Source organism: Syngnathus scovelli, chromosome 22 (genome assembly GCF_024217435.2).
Source record: "Syngnathus scovelli strain Florida chromosome 22, RoL_Ssco_1.2, whole genome shotgun sequence".
NCBI lineage: Eukaryota > Metazoa > Chordata > Actinopteri > Syngnathiformes > Syngnathidae > Syngnathus > Syngnathus scovelli.
In genome coordinates, this window is record NC_090868.1 from 2482316 (window position 1) to 2504525 (window position 22210).

Genomic DNA, 22210 nt, shown 5'->3' on the forward strand with positions numbered 1-22210 from the left:
TCCAGCTTGGACGTACTTATTAATCGTCATAATAATACTTTATTACTTAAAAAAAAATTGACAATTTAAGTGTGTAGGAAGTGCCGGAAAAAAGGTGGGCGTGGCGTGGCGTGACGTCACAACTCCCCAGCCTGTAGCTGTCATCTGTCAGCGGTTCCCTGGTTTTGGTTCACGCCGGGGACGGCTCACATTCCACCGCGTAGCTCATTCGCCACCGTCCGCTGAGGAGAGAAAAACTGGGCGGACCACAACAGAACAGCAAAGTGGCGTGAAATCTTTTTTTGCTTTCAATTTTGGGACAGGATGAACAACAGTTTCTTGAGCATGGCGTCGATAGGCGAGTTCGACCCGCTCAACGCGTCGATACCTGCCACCAAAGTTGAAATCACAGTTTCCTGCAGGTAAGAATATTTCCATGTAAATAACAATTTCCGTTCTGTTCTTCGTCAATGGCGTCAACTTTCCGTGTGTCATTCAACCTCCTTTAAAGTTGACAAAAATGTCGCAAACAAGTTTCCAAAACTAGCACTCGTGACGTCATAAACGGGACAAGCGAAAGTAAAGTCAAAACAATGAAGTCTTTGTGACGTTTTCTGGCTGCCATTGCTGCAGCTCTGCTGTTGAAATGCAAAATATGAGCATGTGTTGGACAGAAGGAACGTGGGCGTGTTTTGTGACATTGAAAAGAAAGAAGGATGCAATGGTGTGGATTTTAACCTCGGTTGTAAACATGTCTTTGGGTGGGGATTTCCTCTGGGGCACGGTGAGGGGGGAATGGGACACACGCCCAGTGGCTTTTCCAGGATGGAAAACAAAACAGAATATTCCTTAAATATCTTTAAAGTTGATATTTAAAACATCTACTGTGCTGCCTTTGGATGTGTAATGATGCTTTTGGAGCAATTTGCTACGTCTCATGTATTTCCAGACGGCTCCCGAATGGAATTCCAATTAAGAATTTTATTCCTATCAAATAAAAGGGCACATTTTACGAGTTTAATCTCTTTTACAATTTATACCCTCGTCATTCTGTCATATCTGAGAGTTCTGTCGTGGGATGTCTAATCTCTGCTTCACAGTCTGCAGATCTGGGGTTGAATCCCTCGATCTGCCTCTGCTTGTTGTCACCTAGCTTCCTCTTCTCGACCTGAATTGGAGCAAGTACGAGAAAAAATAATAATAGCCATTGCCTTTCTGAGAAAGATGTTACGTTCCGACAGATTATATGAATTTGCTCATGTCTGAGTCACCTGGATTCCCAGCCCTTCGGTAGGGTGGGGGGTGGGGGGTCGGATTTGTTTTGGTGGCCATCCACCCACCTCCAACCTGAGGCAGCGCTGAAATGCCTTCGCTCTACAAATGTCGTGTTTTTTATTTCTTCACACCAGCCAGTGTACAAAGTCTCCATGGTTACGCAGGTTTTGAAGTTATTGTGTGCGAGGTGACAATAGGGAGGGGGTACAAAATCTTATTCAGTAGAGAGATATCAATATAATGGGGCTAATAGCGTGACACAAATGATCATATCTGTATTTCACAGAGGCGTCTAATTAGTGCGAAAAATGTGCCACGAGGGACTTTTCCAAAGAAAATTCCGCCCGTTTTGAGAAAACCTTGGGCAAAAAGCGACATGAATCATCTCTTGACTTCTATTTATCGATTACATATTCAAAATTAATGGACTGAATGCCTGGTTGAGTGTGGAGAGAGCGAGGCCCGCTGCTGGGAATATTGAGTAATCCAACCGAAACATTTGGATAATGTTTCTGATTCTACGGGGATTGAAAATTATGCCGATCGATAGCCGAGAAGTAGCATTAGCTCAAATCAATTGACTGTAAAGTACGGACAAAACAACCAAGTATACTTTAGTTCAGGTTGTTTTGGTGGAATAATAATCTGATTTATATTGTGACAACACAGCGGTGTAATCTGCCAATAAATTAAAAAAAAACATGAGTTGATATTACTTCCTGTATTGCTGCTAATTATCTTTGCTAATTTTATATTGCTAGTTAGAGCCGGTTGTAACGCCTTCATTAGTTTTTAAAAATAGACTCGGGGCGCCGGTTTTATCACTTTAATGAACAGACTAACAAATGTACTAAATGGGCACAAGCTAATGGTTAGCCATGCTAAGCTAAGCGCACAACAGCCAATCCCGCAATGGCATTTTCTGACTCCCACGTCACTCACCGGACCCTGCCCTCCATTTTAAAGTTATATACACACAAAAAAAATTGTACTGTTGGGTAAAAATAGAAAATTAAGCTAGCATGCTCCTCCGCTAACAACTTGCAGCTGCTGCAATAGCGCAGTGCACAAAAGCTATTCGTCACTCATAAAGTGAAGATTAAATTACTCCGAGGTGGAGTTATTGTCTGCTTCATAGGGCCGAGGGGACTCTGTTGTGGAGAACGGCCTCGAGTACAAATATTTTATCATCGATTGTAGCCGTCCGCGTAAACGCATGAGTTTTAAAGCTAACTTGGTTTAGCGTTACGGTTAGATATGAAAAATCTGGTTCGGTAAAATATATTTTTTATCCTCCCCACTGTTGCATTTTATAAAAAGAGATATATCGGCTGTTCTTTGGTTGGCTTCTTGACAGTTTTCTTTTTTCTTTCACACCGCTGAGGAAATGTTTTTCTGTCAGCCCGCCCCCCCCATCTCTCTCTGACTTTCGTGCCAGGGGCTTAGCACTGTCAGCAAACTTTGTAGCTGTTGACAATAATAACACGCAGGTTCTCAGATATTCTCTACGGTGTCGAAAAAAATATCAGTTGAAAAAGAAAACATGCCGGTATTGCTGTTGACACAATAAAATCTTGTGAGGTTTGAAATTCAGGCTTTTTTTTTGTTAGCGATCATTAAAAAGTGGCTCTCGCCCACTTCATTCTAGAATCGTATTGACCTTTTGTAGCCCTCCAAGAGCTTCACTAATGGTCGTCTTTTTTGAAAACAATACGGGAAAAGCGTCACGTTGGGAGGCGGCCCGCTGAGAGCTGCGTCGGTTGCCAGCTCCACGCACAAAAGGATGCGTGGCAAATTTTTCCACGTCTGTTTACAGGTGGTCCTTAGCAGCAGGGAGCTCGCTTGGTTTTGACCGAGAACACAAAAGGCAGCGGCAATCAGTCCGAGAGCGTTACAGCGTATCGAAGAAAGCTTTTCAAGGCGGCCACGAATTGATCTCTTGGATTGGTCCATTGTGTTTTACGGTGGATTGCGAGCGGAGAGCTATGTGCGTTTGTCTTGCTAGGCACAAATAGTGTTGTGTAATCAGGTTTTTGCCTTTCAAACCCAAGGCTGTAAAGATTTATGCACCGGGAGGAAATTACAATCGACCCTTTTCCCTCTGTTGCTCTTTTTCCTTTGACTGATTTGCTAGTGTTTGTGTGTGTGTATTGCGAAACTTCAGCGAAGTTAATAAATCATCTGATGATGCCCCTCATGTAGAAATATTTTGAACTGGACTTCAACCTCCATGCCTTTCACAATTTTCAAGAGATATAGCGGCACTTGATGTGAAATAATTGAGGTATATTGACTTACAGCTAGACGGTTACCATGGCAACATACTGACCAGTATCGTCACTTTGAGCTATTTTATCTTTTTTGAAAAACCGCGCTCATTGAAATATATTTCTCATTGAAGAACTTAGCGCTAGCTAGATGTAGCAGACAGGTCATTCAATTTCAAGTGGCACATTTCTCCAGGAGAATATTTTGCTCTGATCGCACCTCATGGCGAAAAAAGGGATTTTCTAGTTCCTTCTCTCGGCCGGCAATTCGACCGTGACCTGGAAAAAAGTTGGATCTGGGGAGACGGAACTAAATAGACTTCCACACATTCAGTATAGAGACAGCATGCACACACTTTGTCCACGGTCTAGTGCTTATCCAGTTCAACACTCATGCTCACCTTGTGAGTATGACTGCGAGCACGTACTCAATTTTGAATGTCAAACTCACAAAAAAAATGGCTGCTGCTCTTCAAAACAAATTTTTTTTAGTTTAATTGAAGGACATTTTGATTCATCCACTGAGTTCATTTTAATTGCTTCCATAATGCTAATCAAAAGGGGTGCAAGAATTGACCCCTGAGGAACAACATATTTTAGGACTGTTCCATTTAGCGCTAGCACGGTTTCCCACAAATGTTTGCGATTTTTTTATCTCCGATTTGTTTTTAGTGTGATTAAAACATGCGGGAGGGAGCCTGGAGGACTATCGGGAATAGTTAATCATCTTTTTCATACCCAAACATTTATAAATGGCGTGGCGCGCCTTAGCTAGCGACGCGTGTTTATCAGCGGGCGCCTTTCCACCATGTCAGATCAGCAAAAGCGATAATGGCATCGTTGTCATCATTAAGCGCGATCTGTTTGTTTTATCGGCTCTATTAACTCCACAATTAACAGCTAAGGGCAAATGCCAACTTCAAATGCCAATGCTCATAAGATAGGTGCTAATACGCCGCTCTAGAACTTTGTCCTCCATTTAATTTCTTCGCCATCAAGGTTCCCTACCTCTGTTTAAAAATAGTGACGCTGGCTGTACAGTATAACTTAGTTGCGCCTAGCAACAGAGCAGAAATATTCTTGGAGACGCAGTGCACGAGGGAACCCAACTGGGCATGCTTCGATGTTCGCAACAGGCCGTCGAGCACACCCCCACAAGTACCTGCCCCTCCCATCACACATTTTTTATTGATCCATTCTATTTGATGAGCAACTCAAGCCCCCCCCAAAAAAGGAGGAGAGCATCAGCAGCTTGTTTTTTTTTTTTTTTTTCCTCTCCGCTACTCCGAGAGGGCTGCCCTAATTCTTCCTGACAAGGCTCGGGGAGAGCCAAGAGAACATCTCGGCGCACGCACACACGGCAAACTGCACATCCGTCATGTTCGCCGCACATCTGCGTCGATGGCTTTTACCTTAATTGCCTTTGGCACGTCGCTTTCGGGTGCAGTTTAGTCCGACTGGCCTCCATCGACCCTTTGGGGAAACATTAGGTATCATACAAAAATGATGATGGGAATTTATGCAGACTTGGATTTTGCGTGTGAAGCATTTTTTTGGGGAGGGTGACTCAGCTCCAGTGCGTCTCGATGGTACGACTAATCCAGTGCTTGTAACTAACACGTCAACGGGGAGGTTGATGACTTTCCACATTCTCGTAAATGCAAACAAATGAGCTCATGTCTTTTTTTTTTTTTGCTAAGTCCATGTACGATTAATCATCATGCCCCTTTTTATTTGGTGACTGTATAAGCGAGTGCTCGAAAAGGGCAATGCCATGCATTCATGCAGATTGCAGAATATTTTAACATTTGACATTTAAACAGGATTTCTAAATCGGGCTTGTTGACCATGAGCGATAATAAAAAAAGTGAAAGAACCATCGGAAAGTTTAAACCCCCACGTTATCACTGCTCATGTTTTTTTTTTTTTTTCCCTGATTGTCAACGTTTCAGGCCCCGAAAAAAATCGTACAACGATTTGAGTCGGGCACCTTTTATCCCTGCAGACCTGTCTGAATCGGATGGCAGCTTTTAGTTTTCCGCCCCCTGCCTTGGGATAAAAAACAGGGAAGGAATGAGAGAGAGAGAGAGCCAGATGAATCATTCAAGTTATCCTCTGAGGTGGAAATCCTGAAAATGTATTACACACACACACACACACGCACACACTGACAAGGGGAGCCCAGGAGCCCATTTGGAGTGCCACCACGCCTGATGCGCTTTGAGCAGCAGCCACTCGTACACCGTGGAGCTTTAAATATGCTCTGCAGGGGGGAGAATGTGGATTTTAACTTGTCCCTGAACCCCCCCCCCAACCGCCTCCCGCCCCCGACTTGGCGTGGGAAACTTGTCAAGATTGATACTGACTACCGATTGGACGATAACCTCATATTCTAACACCCGGCCAGTTGATCAATAATCAGATGAAAATTAATTTTGCGTTATTAAACACACTGTAAAGTCATTTCTGGTAAATTCCCAGTGGTAGCCTCTAGGGGGCGCTATTTCAGCCTATCAAGTTGCAGATTTGGACCTCATTACACTTCTGGAAAAAATAACTCGGATGGGTCGTGTGAAAGGACCTTTGTAGATAATCTGAAATATCCGTTCCACATAACTATCACTTCTCATCAAAGCTTTTTCCGCACTGCACTGATTTAACCTCATTGACAATGGAGCGACCCCACTCTGCAAGATCCTTGAATATTTTTTTTTTCCCCCTCTCCAGCAAATGAAGTACCATCATCCATCACTCTCTCCTCAAATTAGAAATCATCATTTCAGCTCACATACCACATTCATATACCAGCCGGTTAATTTACTCCTTCCGCTTCTTCTTTCTTACTCGTCCATCAGTTGCAAATCTCTTTTGTCCGCCGGCAAGTGCAAACAAACGAATATATTTAGTTGGCAAAGTAGTCGGTGAGCTATGGTAACGGCGGCGCGCGGTGAGCGGAATACATAAATAGTCCATGTGTGAAAATCCACTCACTGGCGTGAGCCAAGCAGAAACTGAATCATGCATCTGTTTCCATCTCCACAGAAACCTGCTGGACAGAGACACCTTCTCCAAATCGGACCCAAGTAAGACTATTTTTTCGTTTTTCTTGCTGAGATATAAGATGTTGATTCCCCCACTTATTAGATCTCAAATGCTAATCAAAAGGGGTGCAAGGATTGACCCCTGAGGGACGCCATATGTTATTTTAGCAGATTGAAAACTCCAGTGGTCCTTTCCCGCCTGAATTATTTGTTTTTCTGTGCTACACTAGATGTAAACAAAGGGGAGGGGCGGGGCGAGCGAGTAGTAAACACGGCACAATCATGTCAGCACGTTGGCGGCAACCCGGATGACAAGGTGATGACGCTGACAGTTAGGATTAACGGAACGGTGGCGACGTAACGGCCCGACGGGGAAAAGAGCAACTTGAAACTCCATCCGTGACATTTTTTTTTTTTTTTTTACCAATATGCAAATAGAATACACATGAAATAACATCAAAAAGCAAGGGCTATTATTTTCGCTTTTAGATTATTTCCAGGAAAAGTGCGTGTGTGATTGCGGCATTGTGTAAAAATGTAGATTGTTAGGCTTTGATGTTTTCTTAGTAATGGCGACGGGAAGCAGGTTGTTATACATCCATCGCTTGTCAACACGCATTGAATCTTTGGTTTTAATGTCGCGTTGTGTTTTTTTTCAGTCTGCGTCCTCTACACGCAAGGCATGGGCAACAAGGAATGGAGAGAGGTGGGTCTTCAATTTTATATATATATAAGGCCACGTGCACTTTTGTAATTTTTGTAACGTTTATTCTGGGTAAGAAAAACTCACAAAATAATATCAATATATTTTTTTTAAATAATCATTTAATACATTTAATAATATATTTAAAATGTGTTATATTCTCACATTTCTTTTTTTTTATTTTCTAAAAAATAAAAAAGTTTATTCTGGGTAAGAAAAACTACCAAAATATTTTTTTTTTAAAATAATCATTTAATAATATCGTTTTAATACGATATGGTTTAATTGAGCAATTAGCATTAGCTACAATTATATTATATTCTCACATTTATTTTCTAGAAAATATAAAAAAGTTTATTCTGGGTAAGAAAAACTACCAAAATATTTTTTTTAAATAATCATTTAATAATATATATTTTTAATTGTTATTTTCTCACATTTATTTTCTTAAACATGAGAAATGTTTTAATACGATACGGTTTAATTGAGCAATTAGCATTAGCTACAATTAGCATTACAACATTAGCATTTTGTTCAACAACACAACACGCCAGACACGTCCGTCCATCCGCGCACATGCGCCCACAATAAGTATTCAAATTCATAAATGGTAATGAGAGGCTAAATCTCTCGGCGCAATCATTTACGGTTATTCACGGCTCTGAGTAGTTCCGTCGCCCGCGCGCATTGTTAATAAGCTACGCTAAATGCCAAACCAGAGCTTGGCTGACCCTCATTGACATGATCTGTCAGCCGCTCGGCATTGATTACTCCAACGCTTGGTATAATAGTCTCACCAGCCACTTTTCCTCCCTGAAATTATGCGCATGAGTCACCGCCACTCTCGTTAATGGCCTGTTAAAACACTTATCTCGCTATGTTATTTGGCTGAATTAGTTCCATTTGAGGTATCAAGTGTCTCAAATCTGGATTTTTTTCGGATTTCAGTTTGGGAGAACCGAGGTGATCGACAACACGCTTAATCCGGATTTTGTGCGGAAATTCATTTTGGACTACTTCTTCGAAGAGCGGCAGAACCTTCGATTTGACTTGTAAGTAAACGTTCTCGGTGATGGTATCGGTTCAACAAGATTTTTTTTTTTGTTTGAGCAGAGCCCACCGGCTATTTGGACTTTGTGGAAAATGAATTATACCTGCTTTGCCTGCAGGTACCCCCGCCCTCGCCCTCCCCTCCCATCTCCAATTCCACCCCTCATTGAATTACGGCAGCATTTGGCCAGGTTTATTTTATTAGACACAGACTAATTATATTCTAAGGAGACGTGCCGACGTACCCGCCGGGATTCATAAACTTATCCCTCGCTCAGATTTGATTGAAAGTCTTGCCTTTTTCGCCCGCTCGATAAGAGTGGCGAAAATATCATCTCACCCGTCAAGGTAATGACTATTTTCCGCGGCGAATGACAGTTCTATGTAGCATCCATCTTTTCGATTACGAGCATCGACCCGATAGCTTCTCGTTTTCGGCGGCCGTCACGCGCAATCCCGCGTTACCTGTAATAGCATTGAAGTGGGGCAGTTGGGAACGATTGTCGGGTTCAAGGTCAATCGATTGGAGCCATTTTCCTCTCCTTCTTGTTTTTCGTCCAAACGTGAATTAAAACAGCATGGGGATGTGTCCCAGGGGCGTGTCTCGTTTTGTGTATACATGGATTAGCGTAGCGTACATATATCAGCTAACCTCGGCTGTCGCACTCTGTTGCTCGAGGCCTCAGGGGGGGGGGGTCTTATGTGTGTGTCGTGTTTCTGGCTATATGCACAGTGTGGCGAGGGTAACCATAACAACCGTGACCTGAGTATGATGGCTGCGATATAAAAGTAGACAGGGAGAAGCATTTGACGCTTTCAGATTTTTATGTATTTAAATAAAAAAAAGGGAAAGGCCACCAAATTGTCTGCATATTTTTAAATAAATTAATTAAATATTTTATAACAATGACATTTTTATTTAGTTTAATTAAGTATTATATATTAAATTTCTTTAATATTTATTTAAGATATAAAAAAATATTCAAGTCTGTGCTAGGTTGGCCAAATTTTAACAAACGGGAATTCACTTGCTGTGAAATGATCTCCGATTATCGAGCAAATGGCCTGTTTGATTGCGCCCAATCCTTTCAAGTAGCCTCTGCACTTTAGCGAGCTATTTCCCAGCAAATCTTTCTCTTGGCAGGTATTACTCGGATCGAGGTGCGGATAATACCCGATTGAAAATCCCCCCCCGTTGCACAGAAGAACATAGATGATACCCAACAATCATACGTGTGACATCCAATTAGTCCGTTTAGTGTCAGTTTAGTGGGCTAGTGATACCGCCAAGTGCATCCCCGCCACTTTTCGTGCCATTGCTGGTGACAAGCTGCTTGACCCAGTTATCCGTCTGCAATCTCCCGTCATGTTGCGCTCTTGTCACCCCCCCCATCATATTGTAATCTTTCCTTTCTACGCAGGTACGACGTCGACTCCAAGAGCGCTAACTTATCAAAACACGTGAGTACTCTGTTTCTTATCTAATCATGTTGGGTTTTTTTTTTTCGTGACGGGCCGCTCTTGCTAATAACGGCCATTAGTTTCAGCCACACAACAGTAATCTACTCATTACACTGAGTATGTTTATTATGTACTCAAGAAAAATACTCTTTGCACCATTTGAAGACTCTTAAGTAAACAAGAAGATATTAGCGGAACAATATGTTGCCTGTGTTAGCATGATTAACGTGACTTTGCCGAAACCATGGCTGTCAAACTCATTTTTGTCGCGGGCCGCATCATAGTTTTCTTCCAAAATATTTCAAAAAAATGAATAGAAATAAAAAGTTGATGTACAATTTGTCTTTGCGGGCCACATAAAATAATATGGTGGGCCGTACCTGGCCCCCGGGCCTCAGGTTTGACACCTATGAAGTAACCTCGCTAGTTTTCAGTCCATCAGCCGCCATTTTTATTTGTATATGTCTATTTTGTTTTTGGCCGCAATCTCAATAATCAATTCGTCCGTCTTCATGAATGACAATTTGCTGTTGCTATCTGGGAAAATGACAATTCTCGCCGCGCTCTCTCTCTTTTTACTAACTGCAACTGCGGTTAAACCTAATTTGCGCTGATAGATCATCGTAATACCTCTCCTAACACGAAGGTAATGATAGAAAATCAAATTCCGAGCCATCGTTTCTTCCCCACTGTGGCTTTTCTGTCTCTTTCCTCTATCAATGTCTTTCTGTTTCTCCTTCTCGCCATCTCACTCCTTCAATCTGTCTTCCCCCCCCCCCCCCCCCCCCCGCCTCCTTCGCCATCACATCATCTCGAAATCAATAATCCCGTACAAGAAGAGACAGGCACGACGGCTCGGAGGAGGCGGCGCATTCGCCGGGTAGCCCTCCTTAGATGGCGTGGGTCTCCGAAAGGGGAGGGGGGGGAGCAGAAGCCACGGAGCCAATCCATTAGAAGGTTTTAACGTGAAAGGTGTAGGATGCACCTGGGGAACCGGGTGAGAACCGCTCTGAAATACGTAAAACCAACCTACAGAGCTAAAAATAGATTTGCAAACGGTCCGTTTTTCGTCACGTAACATAAACGTTCCTCAATCAGTGCCATTATAGACGTCAAAGATATGAAATGGGTTGGCAGTGATTTTTTTTTTTCTGTTATTTTTGTCGTCCTCTCCTGCATTTCTGTCTCTTCCAATGCAAAGTCTCATCATGTGCACTGCGAAAATGGAATTTAATTTCGCCGTAAAGGAGCCGAGCGGGGCAGCTGCGAGGGCTAGTGGGAGGAAGACTCAATCTTCTCGCCAATATTATCTCCCAATAGGGAACACAAAGGGGTCCACGAAACCATTTGGGCCCATCTGGCGGCAAGCCCTTTAGGTTTCTTTAGTAGCTTTTTGCCCCTGAATACTGAGTAAATGCGCTTTTTAAAAATTGCTTCTTCTTTGTCAGGACTTTCTGGGCCAGGCCTACTGTACGCTAGGCGAAGCCGTCGGATCTTTGGGCAGCCGCTTAGAAAAGCCTCTTGGGTGAGTCCACCTCAGCAATACTTAAGTATTATAATAATAATAATAAATAATAATGAATAATAATATAAATAATAATAAAATAATAGTCAAGTCAAGTCAAGTCAAGTCAAGTCAAGTCAAGTTTATTTGTATAGCCCTAAATCACAATCATTATAATAATATAATAAAATAATAATAAAATAATAAAATAATAGAATAATAAAATAATAAAATAATAAAATAATTACAGTCGAGCTAATCGCAAAAAAAAAAAAGTGCTAGTCTTGAGATGATTGACTTAAATTAGATGAAGCAAGTCACACAGGTGGTGAGACTTGATATGCCGTCCGTGTTTTTTAATGCCACATTTGATTTGAGGGAAGGATAACCAATAATGTCAAGGTCTATTAATAATTCTGTATGTTTTTCCCGTGTGTGTGTGTGTGTGTGTGTGTTGGGGCTTGTCATGCGCACACCTGCTGCTTAACACATCAGGGGGAATCTCTGAGTATTTTAATGAGAGCTAATTAGGGCTAATTTCTTTGTTCAATCAATTTCCGGTTGGTTCCGTTGGGCATGAGGTGACAACTGTTGACAGGTGTCAAAAATTTTAAACTTAACTTATTGACCGGTCAATGCTAATGTGGTTATCGCGGCTAGACGACAGTCCTTGAACGCGACGCTAATAGATCTCGCGAGGGCCCCATTTTGACTCTTCACGTCTGAACGACTCCAACGTGTCACTCCGACTCATTGTTCGGGCAAATTTGCATGAGAGCACTCGTGTTTTTGCGAGCGCCTCTCGAGACACCGGCTTAGAAAATTTGCATTTTCATCACCGAAAACATTCCCACTCGGTCTAACGTCCTTATACCGTTGTCATTTGATGACATTATTTTCTATTTTTCACCCACAGCGAGGTTGGGCTACTCCCCGGCCCCGCAGTCTGTGTAGTCTCTTAAATAAATAAAATATAGTAAAAATAGAATTACCGGCAAGAGCACACATTTGTCTGGTTTGGAAGTCAAGCGAGGTCCTGCAGTATGCGGAGAATTTTTTTTTTTTTGTAAATAAGCACGTTGGTATTCTCTACGCTCCCATTCGCTGATTACAAGGTAGCATCGTTGTCCTGGCTTGTGCTTGCGCAGCCCAAAAACGTAATTACCTGTCTCAAGCTAGCCCCCTTGATTGCAAATCCATGTCTCTTGATTAGAGGATTCACTACTTCTCCCTCTCGCATGCTCACAATCGGAAAGTATTCTTAGCAGCGCTTTATCGTGTCGAAACTAAATTTCTTCGTCAACATGACCCGAGTGGAAATATTTGTAATTATTACTCACTTAGCCAAAGTCGCTCCTTGCTTTTAATTAAATCCGTCTTTAGCGGCACAAACAAAGTCGTTTTATACTCTCGACTCTTTTTTTTATTCGTTTTTTTTTTTTTTTTTACTTTCAATGGCTAGATTTGTAAAAAGGCAAAATCTGCAATATAGAAAAAAAAAATTGGATAGTTTTCCACCTCCCACTATTAAAAGACATTTCTCGAAAAGAGGTCAAGTGTGCTTGCTTCAACTTAGTTGTCCCCCTCCCCTCACATAGATTTTACCCGACAACAAAAACAAAACAGATGATAGTTGTTGAAACCCGCAAGTGAAAGAATCTCTGGGTGACATGTCGCTGTGGGCACTCAAAGGTGCCACAGTACAAAAGCTTGTCAAAAAAAAAAAAAAAACAGTTGACAACAAGCTGCTGTCACCCGTACATGCTTGTCATATCCTGTGCTCTCATCACAAAAAGGCCAGAGGGATTTTATTTACTCAACTGCAGACGGGACGGGAGGGGAAAGGGGGGGGGGGGACACCTTTAGACTGTTTTCGTCCTTGCGGTGTACTGTTGGGTGTTTTAATGAAGTAGTCAAGTTCTCCTTCAAGGCGATGTTTACTTGAGGGGTGTGGGGGTGCACACATTTGCACTTTTCCATGTCGTTATTCTCCCTCTCAACCGTCTGCCTCGCCTTTTACCGGACACCGGAGCCGCAAACGCCACGCCCTCACAACAGAGCACCGTTTGTGACCACATCGAAATGTTGACTATGAATGTGTGCCTGTTTCGAGTAAACTAGTGCATTCACATTTTTTTCAAGGGACAGTACTTGCTTTCAACCTGCACTTTATATACATCAATATAATATAATATAATATAATATAATATAATATAATATAATATAATATAATATAATATAATATATAATTAATATAATTAATATAATTAATATAATTAATATACAATTTTATTTAATTGTTATATATATAATATAATATATAATTAATATAATTAATATAACATTTTATTTAATTTATAATATATATGTGTTGACTTTTTATATCAAGTATCAATCGTCCTTGGTAAAAGTTTGTTTGAGCGTTAGCATATTCAAGATCTCCTGCAACCTTGATTTTTATTATTATTATTATTATTATTATTTTCAATGGGTGTGTTTGTTTACAGAGGCATTACCGGCAAGAAATGCGGCACGATCATCGTGAAAGCCGAGGAGCTGAACAACTGCAGGGTGAGCGGACGAGATGATGATTGAATATGCTCCTCGCTTAATTGATGGAAATTAAATTAATTTATGCCTTGTCCCTGTTGCGTGTTTACTAGGAGTCCGTTATGATGCAGTTCTGCGGGAACAAGTTGGACAAGAAGGATTTTTTCGGCAAGTCCGACCCCTTCTTGGTTTTCTACAGGAGCAACGAGGACAGCACGTGAGTTGAGGATGAAAATATTTTGGTTGTGCGATATTCTCGCTTGTGTAACTTAACTGACTTAGCACCCCCGCTAATCTTTTATAGCCTTTCTCTCTCTGCAGGTTCACCATTTGCCACAAAACAGAAGTGGTGAAGAACACATTGAACCCAGTGTGGCAGGCTTTTAAAATCCCCGTTCGGGCTCTTTGCAACGGCGATTACGACAGGTACGGCCGCATTCTCGATGTAATCCGATGCATTGTCGGGAAACACCTTGTTATTTCTGACAACAAGGAAATTGTTAGTCAGCGGAGCGCAAAAAAAAAACATATTTGTATGCCGGCGGCATCTATTTGAAAAATCTGCATTGCTTAATTAGGCAAATGTCAAGTTATTAAATGGCATTATTTATTTGATTCAAGTTGATATCAGATGACATTTACGACGTGAAAATGCTCATCATATTTTTATTATTCTTAACCTCTAGACTCTTTTTGTCCTGGAGTGTAGTTGTTGGAGAAAAAATGTCATCCACAGTGGGAGGGCTTTGAAAATAAAATAAAAAAAACCTTAATAATATTGAAAAGTAGGATTTTATTTAATCAGGGTAAGCCGAGCATTTTGCGCCGTGGTGGGTGTGAACTTTTTTTACAGCCAATCAGATGAACTGGAGAGTCGCTGTCCCTGGTGCTGATACTATTTAACAAACTTTAAAAAAAAAAACGAAGCATTCACACATTGTCCGTTTCTCCAAATGAAAAGTGCGACATAAAGGGAAATATGTCCGGTTTTTTTTCGTCCAGGAGTGCACCGCAGCGCTTTAGTACAGTGCAATTGTGGGCACAATAGGATTATTTGCGCGGCGGAGTCAAGCTAGGCCTTATCAATGGGTTACTCGGGAAACCAAAAGTGGACCCACTCTCACTCCTTCCCTCTGTGTCGCGTCTGTGATGTGAGATAAGAACTCATCTAATCTCGGGAAACTACTAAGCCGCCTTGTGTGGCGCGAGAAACTACTTCAATCGTTCCAAATATGCGCCGTTGTGGGTGTGACATAGAAATATCTATTTTAAAATAATATGCGGGTTTATGAGGACCCCGCTCCTTAACTTTATTATACCTACTTTCCCCGTAATGATGCTCATCCGGCCGCCTACGCCGAGCTCCCAGGACCATTAGCTCCGCTTCGGGTTTCGACTCGCTCGCCTTTATTGAAAGACGAGGAGGATGAAGAAAGGCTTCGGCTTCGGGTGTTTTCAATTAGATGCAATTTGTTTCGAGGGAGCCGAGTCGCGCGGCGGTTACAGTAAAAACAAAGTCAAGCCTCATTAGAAGCACCCGCGGTTTTCGTTTAATAAACGTCCTCACTCTCTCGCTTCTACTCTCTCTTCATCCTTGTTTGTTTCTGTTCCTCGCCTCGTGAAATATTGAGAGATAACCACGATAATAATATCGGCCTCGGGCAGGCGAGTCTCACGGCGTACAGTAGATCCTCGTAAGCCGGAAATCGATGAATTACGAGTATATGACGGCAGATGCAGCTGTTTGGAGATGGAGATAAACTGCCGAATGGATGCCGTGCCGCCGCCGCTAAAAGAAATTAGCATTTTTTCCATCAAATGGAGTCACGCGATGATACATGATTCCCGTTTTAATGAGCGTCGCTCGCCACGCGGCAAGCAAATAGATGCCTTTGTTTTTTATTTGGCAGGATTTAATGGCGTCGCCTTTTTACAACAAAAGCTTCGGCAGCGCCTGGAGCACTGCGGGAATGATTTTCATCAGGATCAACAGAAAAAAAAAAAATCTCATTTAGATTTGAAGCAGGTGCTCATTCTTTTTTTTTTTTTTTTTTTTTACACAGAACAATCAAGGTTGAGGTGTACGACTGGGATAGAGACGGAAGGTAAATCTTGCACCACAGAGGTAATATACGTGTCTTCAAAGTTCATCATGAAGTCAAATGAATATGTGATCACAGTTAAGTCTCAGGGGTTGGGACGGGTGATTACATTTCGAGGAGAATTTTCCGCCATTGTGAGCTGTCCATCTGCACAAATATTGCCCATGTCATTTTAAAAATTAAGTCACATCATCAATTCCAATTTAATATCATGTATTTATTTATTTATTTATTTATTTATTTATTCATCTATTTATTTATCTATTTATTTATCTATTTATTTATTTGTATTATTATTATTTAATTTTCACAAATATTGCCCATGTCATTTTAAAAATTAAGTCACATCATCAATTCCAATTTAATATTATTTATTTATTTATTTATTTATTTATTTATTTATTTATTTATTTATTTATTTATTTATTTGTATTATTATTGTTTAATTTTCATTTTTTTTTTGCAATTTAATATATAAAGCTATCAGATTTTTTTTGTTATAGTCACATTTTTCTGGCTTGTTCACAAATTGAAAGCTTAACAAGCATTTGGATTTTATTATTGAAACTCCTCTTTTCAGCACCGCCATTTATCTCCTCTGAGAGAGAGCGCAATGACATTTTTCGAAAATTTCAATACAACTCTTTGTGCTTTACAAATTGTTAGTCAGCCCCGAGTATTACATCGCATGAATTATCCCGCACACGTCTTGTCGGAGTGACTTGTGTTTTTTTTTTTTCTTTTCCCCCGCAGTCATGACTTTATTGGAGATTTCAGCACCAGCTACAGAGAATTATCCCGAGGGCAGAGCCAATTCAACGTCTACGAGGTGAGTGAGTGGCCATTAACGATAATGAGCTTTCCGCTAGGGCTGAACACTTAATCGAATTCCAACCGATATTGCCGTGTAGCGGAATGCAATTTTTAAATTGGGGAAAAAAAAAAACTCTCTTTGCGTGTTCAAGCCATATTTTCCTCCTGGCCTTCACACTTAATGTGACTTTGTTGTTTCCGCTTGCATGTGTATTTTAAAGACATTTTATTTTTCAGGTGGTAAATCAAAAGAAGAAAGACAAAAAGAAAAAATACCTCAACTCTGGAACGGTAAAAAAAACAAAAAAATCGTCAGTTTATCTTTGACACCGATCTAACCTTTCCTCTTTTTTTTCTCCCAAGGTAACACTGTTGTCGTTTCTCGTGGATATCGAAGTCACCTTCCTGGACTACATTAAGGGCGGGTAAGCGAAGGACCGCGTCTTATTTTAAAAACGCCGCCTGCAAAATGGTTGGGGTTGTATCCCTTTAATGACCCGCATTCTCCTCGTCTTCCGGTGGCCGACAGAGCTCCACTAAACGCACATAGCAAAATAGCCTGAAAGAAAAACTCGTATTGACTCACGGCGATTTAATTTTTTCCGGAAAATTTCAAGATGGACGAATTTTGAGCTGCTCGGTAAGTGATATTTACATATATCTGCATGCAATTGGAATATTACCTATACAAGCTTATTTCAGGGGGAGGCAGTGCCCCTGCTGGCCCCCCTCTAGCTCCCCCAGTGGTTCAGTTGTATTTAACTTTAAAGTCCAATACATTTAATGTACAGCTGTTTGTTTCGCTATGCTAAGCGCAATGCTAATGTTCAAACTCATTCTTGTTTTTTTAAATGACCACTATTGAACTTTTCTTTTCTCTTGCTTCTCCGGTGATGGTGTAAATGACAATGAAGGTAGTAACGGAAGTTAAATCAGTGCTTTTCCACAAACAGGTCCAATGTGGAGGATTCCCAGACTCCAGCAAGTCCTGATCCACTTTGACATCGCCGCGGCACCAACGGGAAGTCTAGAAAGGCGTGAGAAGACGAAAGTCCGTCCTTAAAATTTGAAAACATGACAGGATGCATTCCTGGGTGAATGCATTTGCTATATTTTTATTACCTATAAGATATTTATTTTGGCATTGACAATAAAAAACTTCAGTGTGGTCCTCGTCAGTTTTCTCTACATTTGACATCCACTAATGCTAAATATATTTTGTCGACCCGTTCCAAAACCGCAATGAGCTCTGTCGGCCGCCGGTCAATAACCTCACCATCTGCTGTCGGCCAAATATAATTACGCCTCGCAAATATTCCCATGCAGCCAAAGTCAGGCCGACTTCCAACTGAGATCATTTAATATCTTCATCTATCAACCAAATGTGACCAATTTTTTTATTGACCCGAAACCACTGCGGGCTGTCCCATTACTTTTGTTCTACCTCAATTGAATCCCGTTGATTTCCAACAATGGAGGTCCTCAAAAGAAATCAATATGCTATTGACTCACATGGCAGGGGATGCACACAGTGAATGTCACTGAGCAAGTCGCTGTTCATTTCCCGGCCCGGCACGTGCGTACCTTCACCGTGTGTCCTCCAAAGTCCTAATGGAGAAATGTGGTCTTTCTCCACAAACCAGATTTTTTTTTTTCTTTCTCGCTCTTCGCAAGTACCCAATAAAGTGCCAAGTGGTGTATCACTGCTTGAGACCTAAATGGAGCGTAATGGTCCACTGGCATAATGGAGGCCGACTTGTTCACACAAACATGACCACGCTTGCATACACAAATACAGAAAAATCACTCGAGCCGTTTTCTAAAATCCCCAATGTGTGTCTATTTTAAAATTTCCTTCTATCTCCCTTTAGTGCCGCCTCCCCCCCCTCCCCTACTGCTCTCTTCTTCTCTGATTGGCAGCTCTTTACAGTGCTTCAACCCAATCAGCTAATTGCTCATTTGGACCTAATTAGGAGCGCGATCGGCTGGCTGCATTAGCATAAATGACTGATTTTTGAAAAAAAGGCTTCGTCTCAATCTGCAGCAAGTCGCCATTCTTTTCAAGGCGCTTGGAACCACCCATGGTTCTTCACAAAGAAGCTTCTATTCACCAGGGTCTCGGGTGATAATGAACAGTTGTTGGCCATATCTTTCATTCCGAGTTGCGCCTTTGATGGTTGCTCTGTCACTCATGGTGACAGATATTGTCACCCCCTCCCCCCCCCCCTCCCCTTCCCTTATTTTGCTAGCTGAATTGAAACCGGAATAGAAGCGAGGAGGAAAGCGAACATATTGTGAGGAGATGTCATTTGGAAGAAGAGGCAGAACAAAGATTTGTGGGCGGTGGGGGGGGGGGGGTAGAATTGCAATTTGAAAAGCCCGTCAAGTAAAATTAGATTCTCCTGTCGCTACAGTTAAACTTCTTAACGCATGGACATCTTTTATGTTTCCCTCAAAAATAAAATCAAAGTTGGATCGCTAAAAAAAAAAACACCTGCCCGACGTGACGAAGCAAGACGGCAAGCCGTAATTAAAGTCAACATTGCTCGGCAGCCAAGGTAAACGCTGGCTACTTTTGCTGACTGTTGTTGCCTAGCAACCGCCGTGGGGCCTACCCGTCCAGCGACGCCGCAGGTGTTCCGAGCATGCAAAGCCTTTATTCTTCAGTGAATTGTTGTGTCTTATTATGACAGACCTTAAAAAAAAAAAAAAAAAAGACCCTCTGGTCCCCATCATGATAATTGAGGAGAGCTTCTCAAAGCTCCTCAAGAAGACATTGTCAGAATTTTATTTCTCCCCTGAACATGTGTTTTTCTAATCTTCTTCGTCGCCGCCTCTGAGTGAGTTCTGTACAATTTAAAAAAAAAATAAGTTGGCAACATTGATCAGTCCATCCCTGACGTCCCCCCTCTGGACCAATGAGTGTCCAGTCAGCACGACTGATGGCTTGTAGAGCCGCCACTTCTTCTGACCCGCTGAGGTGACAAATAAGATGAAGCTGCCGGCTGCTTCCGACCGCGAGATGACATGTGAGCGTTGTGTTGGAGTGGCAGTGAACAGAAGAAGAGAATTGGGCGAGGGGAGAGGGGGTGGGGGTTGATGCCTGGTGTGAAAAAAAACGATGACAGGCTGACCACATCCAGCCGCTCCACTAATTTCGAAACCATAGGTCCCAGTTTTGCTATTAACCGCTAAAACCGCAGGAAGGACCTTCTGGTTTGCACTCTCGGCCAAGCTCGTTAGATCGAGACTTTTGTTTACATGGTGATAAACGAGGTCGTTGTTGATTAATGATTCCCCTACCCTGCCCTTGTCTTCTAAGGACGCAGATTAACTTCACGGTGGCCATTGACTTCACAGCTTCTAACGGTGAGTCTTATTAACTAGCTCAATTGAAATATTTTTTTTTTTTTTTACTCCTGATCATCATGAGAAAATGAAGCTTCAAATTTGCTTCATGAACCAGTTGTATTTTTGACTCCTCTAGATGGCACTGTTTGAAAAACTGCTTCATGAAGCAAATTTGAAGCTTCAAATGATGGCTTTAATGAATTTTAATTGACCTGGTTGTCATGTCTAGGTAACCCAGCCCAACCCACCTCACTCCACTACATGAGCCCCTACCAGCTGAACGCTTACGCCATGGCCTTGAAAGCGGTCGGAGAGATCATTCAAGACTACGACAGCGACAAGATGTTCCCCGCTCTCGGTTTTGGAGCCAAACTGCCTCCTGACGGACGGATCTCCCACGAATTTGCTTTGGTGAGAACAAATCAACTCATCGATCAAGCAAAAAAAAGGAAAAACCTTGATCATCTTTTCTTTTTCTACGTAGAACGGGAACCCTCAGAATCCTTACTGTGCAGGAATCGACGGCGTGATGGAAGCTTACTACCAGAGCTTGAAGTCGGTCCAACTTTACGGTCCAACTAACTTCTCCCCCGTGGTTAATCACGTCGCCAGGTACAAATTTCCTCATATTTTGCATTCTCAAATAAGTAAATATCAATTACACAAAATATTCTTGCGTAACGTGCGAACAAATCCAATCTGAAAAAAAGTGAGGGAGCCTAATTTGAAGTGCTTGAGTCGAAAGGTCGTTCGAACACGGGAGAAAAAGAAAAGCCTTATTGAGCTGTCGAATCGACACTCGGCAGATTAACATCCTCCACAGTAGAAGGAGGCGAGGCGGGAATCACATGACATTTACTCAGCGGGGAAGGCAAGAAGAAAACAAAACAACTGCTTGCTGGTCTTCATTGCTGTTTTTATAAATAATGAGGTGGAGCTAAAAAAATCACTGGGAAATTCTGAGTGTAGTTTTTTTTTTAGATATGCTGCATCCGTGAAGGACGGATCGCAGTACTTCGTCCTGCTCATCATCACCGACGGCGTCATCTCAGACATGGCCCAGACTAAGGAGTCCATAGTCAACGTAAGGGTTTAGCTCAAACTAGAACTGGAATTTTTTTTTGGGGAATGATGCAATGTTGTTTTGCAATCTTGGCAGCCCCCTCAATCCATCTCCTCCATCACTGTCGAGTGTATTCCCGAGGGAAGCCCGTGTGCTTGTGAAATATATGGTGGAAAAAAAAAAATTGAAAACGCATGGCCGAGTCTAGAGGTCGGCTAGCTTGATATGTGACCTTTTACAGAGAAAAAAAAAAGATCATCGCTGTAGGCTGAGGTCAACACGTTTTTTTATCGGTGGACTTCAGGGTTCGTTATTATGAATATTATTATTTTTTTCCTCAGGCTTCCTGTCTGCCCATGTCGATCATCATCGTGGGGGTTGGACCAGCCGAATTTGATGGTAAGAAAAGCCTTGATTGACAAAGGCTGTGATTATTTCTTCTTTTTTTTTCTTCCCATCAGCCATGATTGAATTAGACGGCGACGAGGTCCGAATTTCATCCCGAGGAAGATATGCAGAGAGAGATATCGTTCAGGTATGTGTTTTAGCTTCACCATCGCGGCGCTCGTTATCGGGAAACTAATAAGACCCGCTGACACGGCGAAGTTGGCATCTGGCGGCGAAAGGTTTCCAGCACAAATTGGTCTCCCTTATGATCTTTATAATTGTCGGTGACAGCGGCTCATTAAGTGAATCGTCTCGTCGCTCCGTCTTCGTAACCGACAGCGAAGTTACGCAATGGAGTTATTTACTGTACTTAACGCGACGAGCAAATGACGAGTGGGCAAATCCAATTATTTATTTTATTTTTATTTGCTTTTTAAAAATGTATCTATTGTTTATTTTTTAATTATTTTATTTTTATTTATTTTATTTTTATTTTTTTTAATTTATTTGTACTATTTTTATGATGATTATTTATTTTTTATTTGCTTTTTTTTAATTTATTTATTTTTATTATTTTTGTTATGATTGTTACCACATAGATCAAACTCTTCTCTCATTTAAAAAAAATAAATTAATTAATTATTGCCAACATAGACCTGAGACC

General features: G+C 41.6%; 1 protein-coding gene and 1 long non-coding RNA gene across 3 annotated transcripts in view; one reads left to right on the forward strand and one right to left on the reverse strand.

Moving 5' to 3' along the window:
• On the reverse strand, nucleotides 1–1381 carry LOC137839841 (uncharacterized). The gene is made up of 2 exons (XR_011086181.1): nucleotides 1251–1381; nucleotides 1–1147 (listed from the first exon to the last, which is right to left on the reverse strand). It is a non-coding gene; the product is annotated as an uncharacterized lncRNA (long non-coding RNA).
• The window catches only part of LOC125992086 (copine-8), a 27148-nt gene continuing 5052 nt past the window's right edge, over nucleotides 115–22210 (forward strand). Inside the window, exons 1-19 of one of the 2 annotated variants that reach the window (XM_049760672.2) lie at nucleotides 115–401; nucleotides 6564–6604; nucleotides 7222–7268; nucleotides 8214–8317; nucleotides 9737–9776; nucleotides 11225–11301; nucleotides 13788–13851; nucleotides 13944–14047; nucleotides 14152–14256; nucleotides 15894–15935; nucleotides 16686–16761; nucleotides 16983–17036; nucleotides 17109–17170; nucleotides 20068–20114; nucleotides 20326–20507; nucleotides 20581–20708; nucleotides 21078–21180; nucleotides 21501–21558; nucleotides 21621–21694. In XM_049760672.2, coding sequence (XP_049616629.1) covers nucleotides 304–401; nucleotides 6564–6604; nucleotides 7222–7268; nucleotides 8214–8317; nucleotides 9737–9776; nucleotides 11225–11301; nucleotides 13788–13851; nucleotides 13944–14047; nucleotides 14152–14256; nucleotides 15894–15935; nucleotides 16686–16761; nucleotides 16983–17036; nucleotides 17109–17170; nucleotides 20068–20114; nucleotides 20326–20507; nucleotides 20581–20708; nucleotides 21078–21180; nucleotides 21501–21558; nucleotides 21621–21694 — 1506 coding nt within the window. In that variant the 5' untranslated portion in view covers nucleotides 115–303. Of the gene's footprint in view, nucleotides 402–6563; nucleotides 6605–7221; nucleotides 7269–8213; nucleotides 8318–9736; nucleotides 9777–11224; nucleotides 11302–13787; nucleotides 13852–13943; nucleotides 14048–14151; nucleotides 14257–15893; nucleotides 15936–16685; nucleotides 16762–16982; nucleotides 17037–17108; nucleotides 17171–17698; nucleotides 17914–20067; nucleotides 20115–20325; nucleotides 20508–20580; nucleotides 20709–21077; nucleotides 21181–21500; nucleotides 21559–21620; nucleotides 21695–22210 lie in introns of those variants that run through there. The other variant, XM_049760673.2, reaches the window with a different exon arrangement.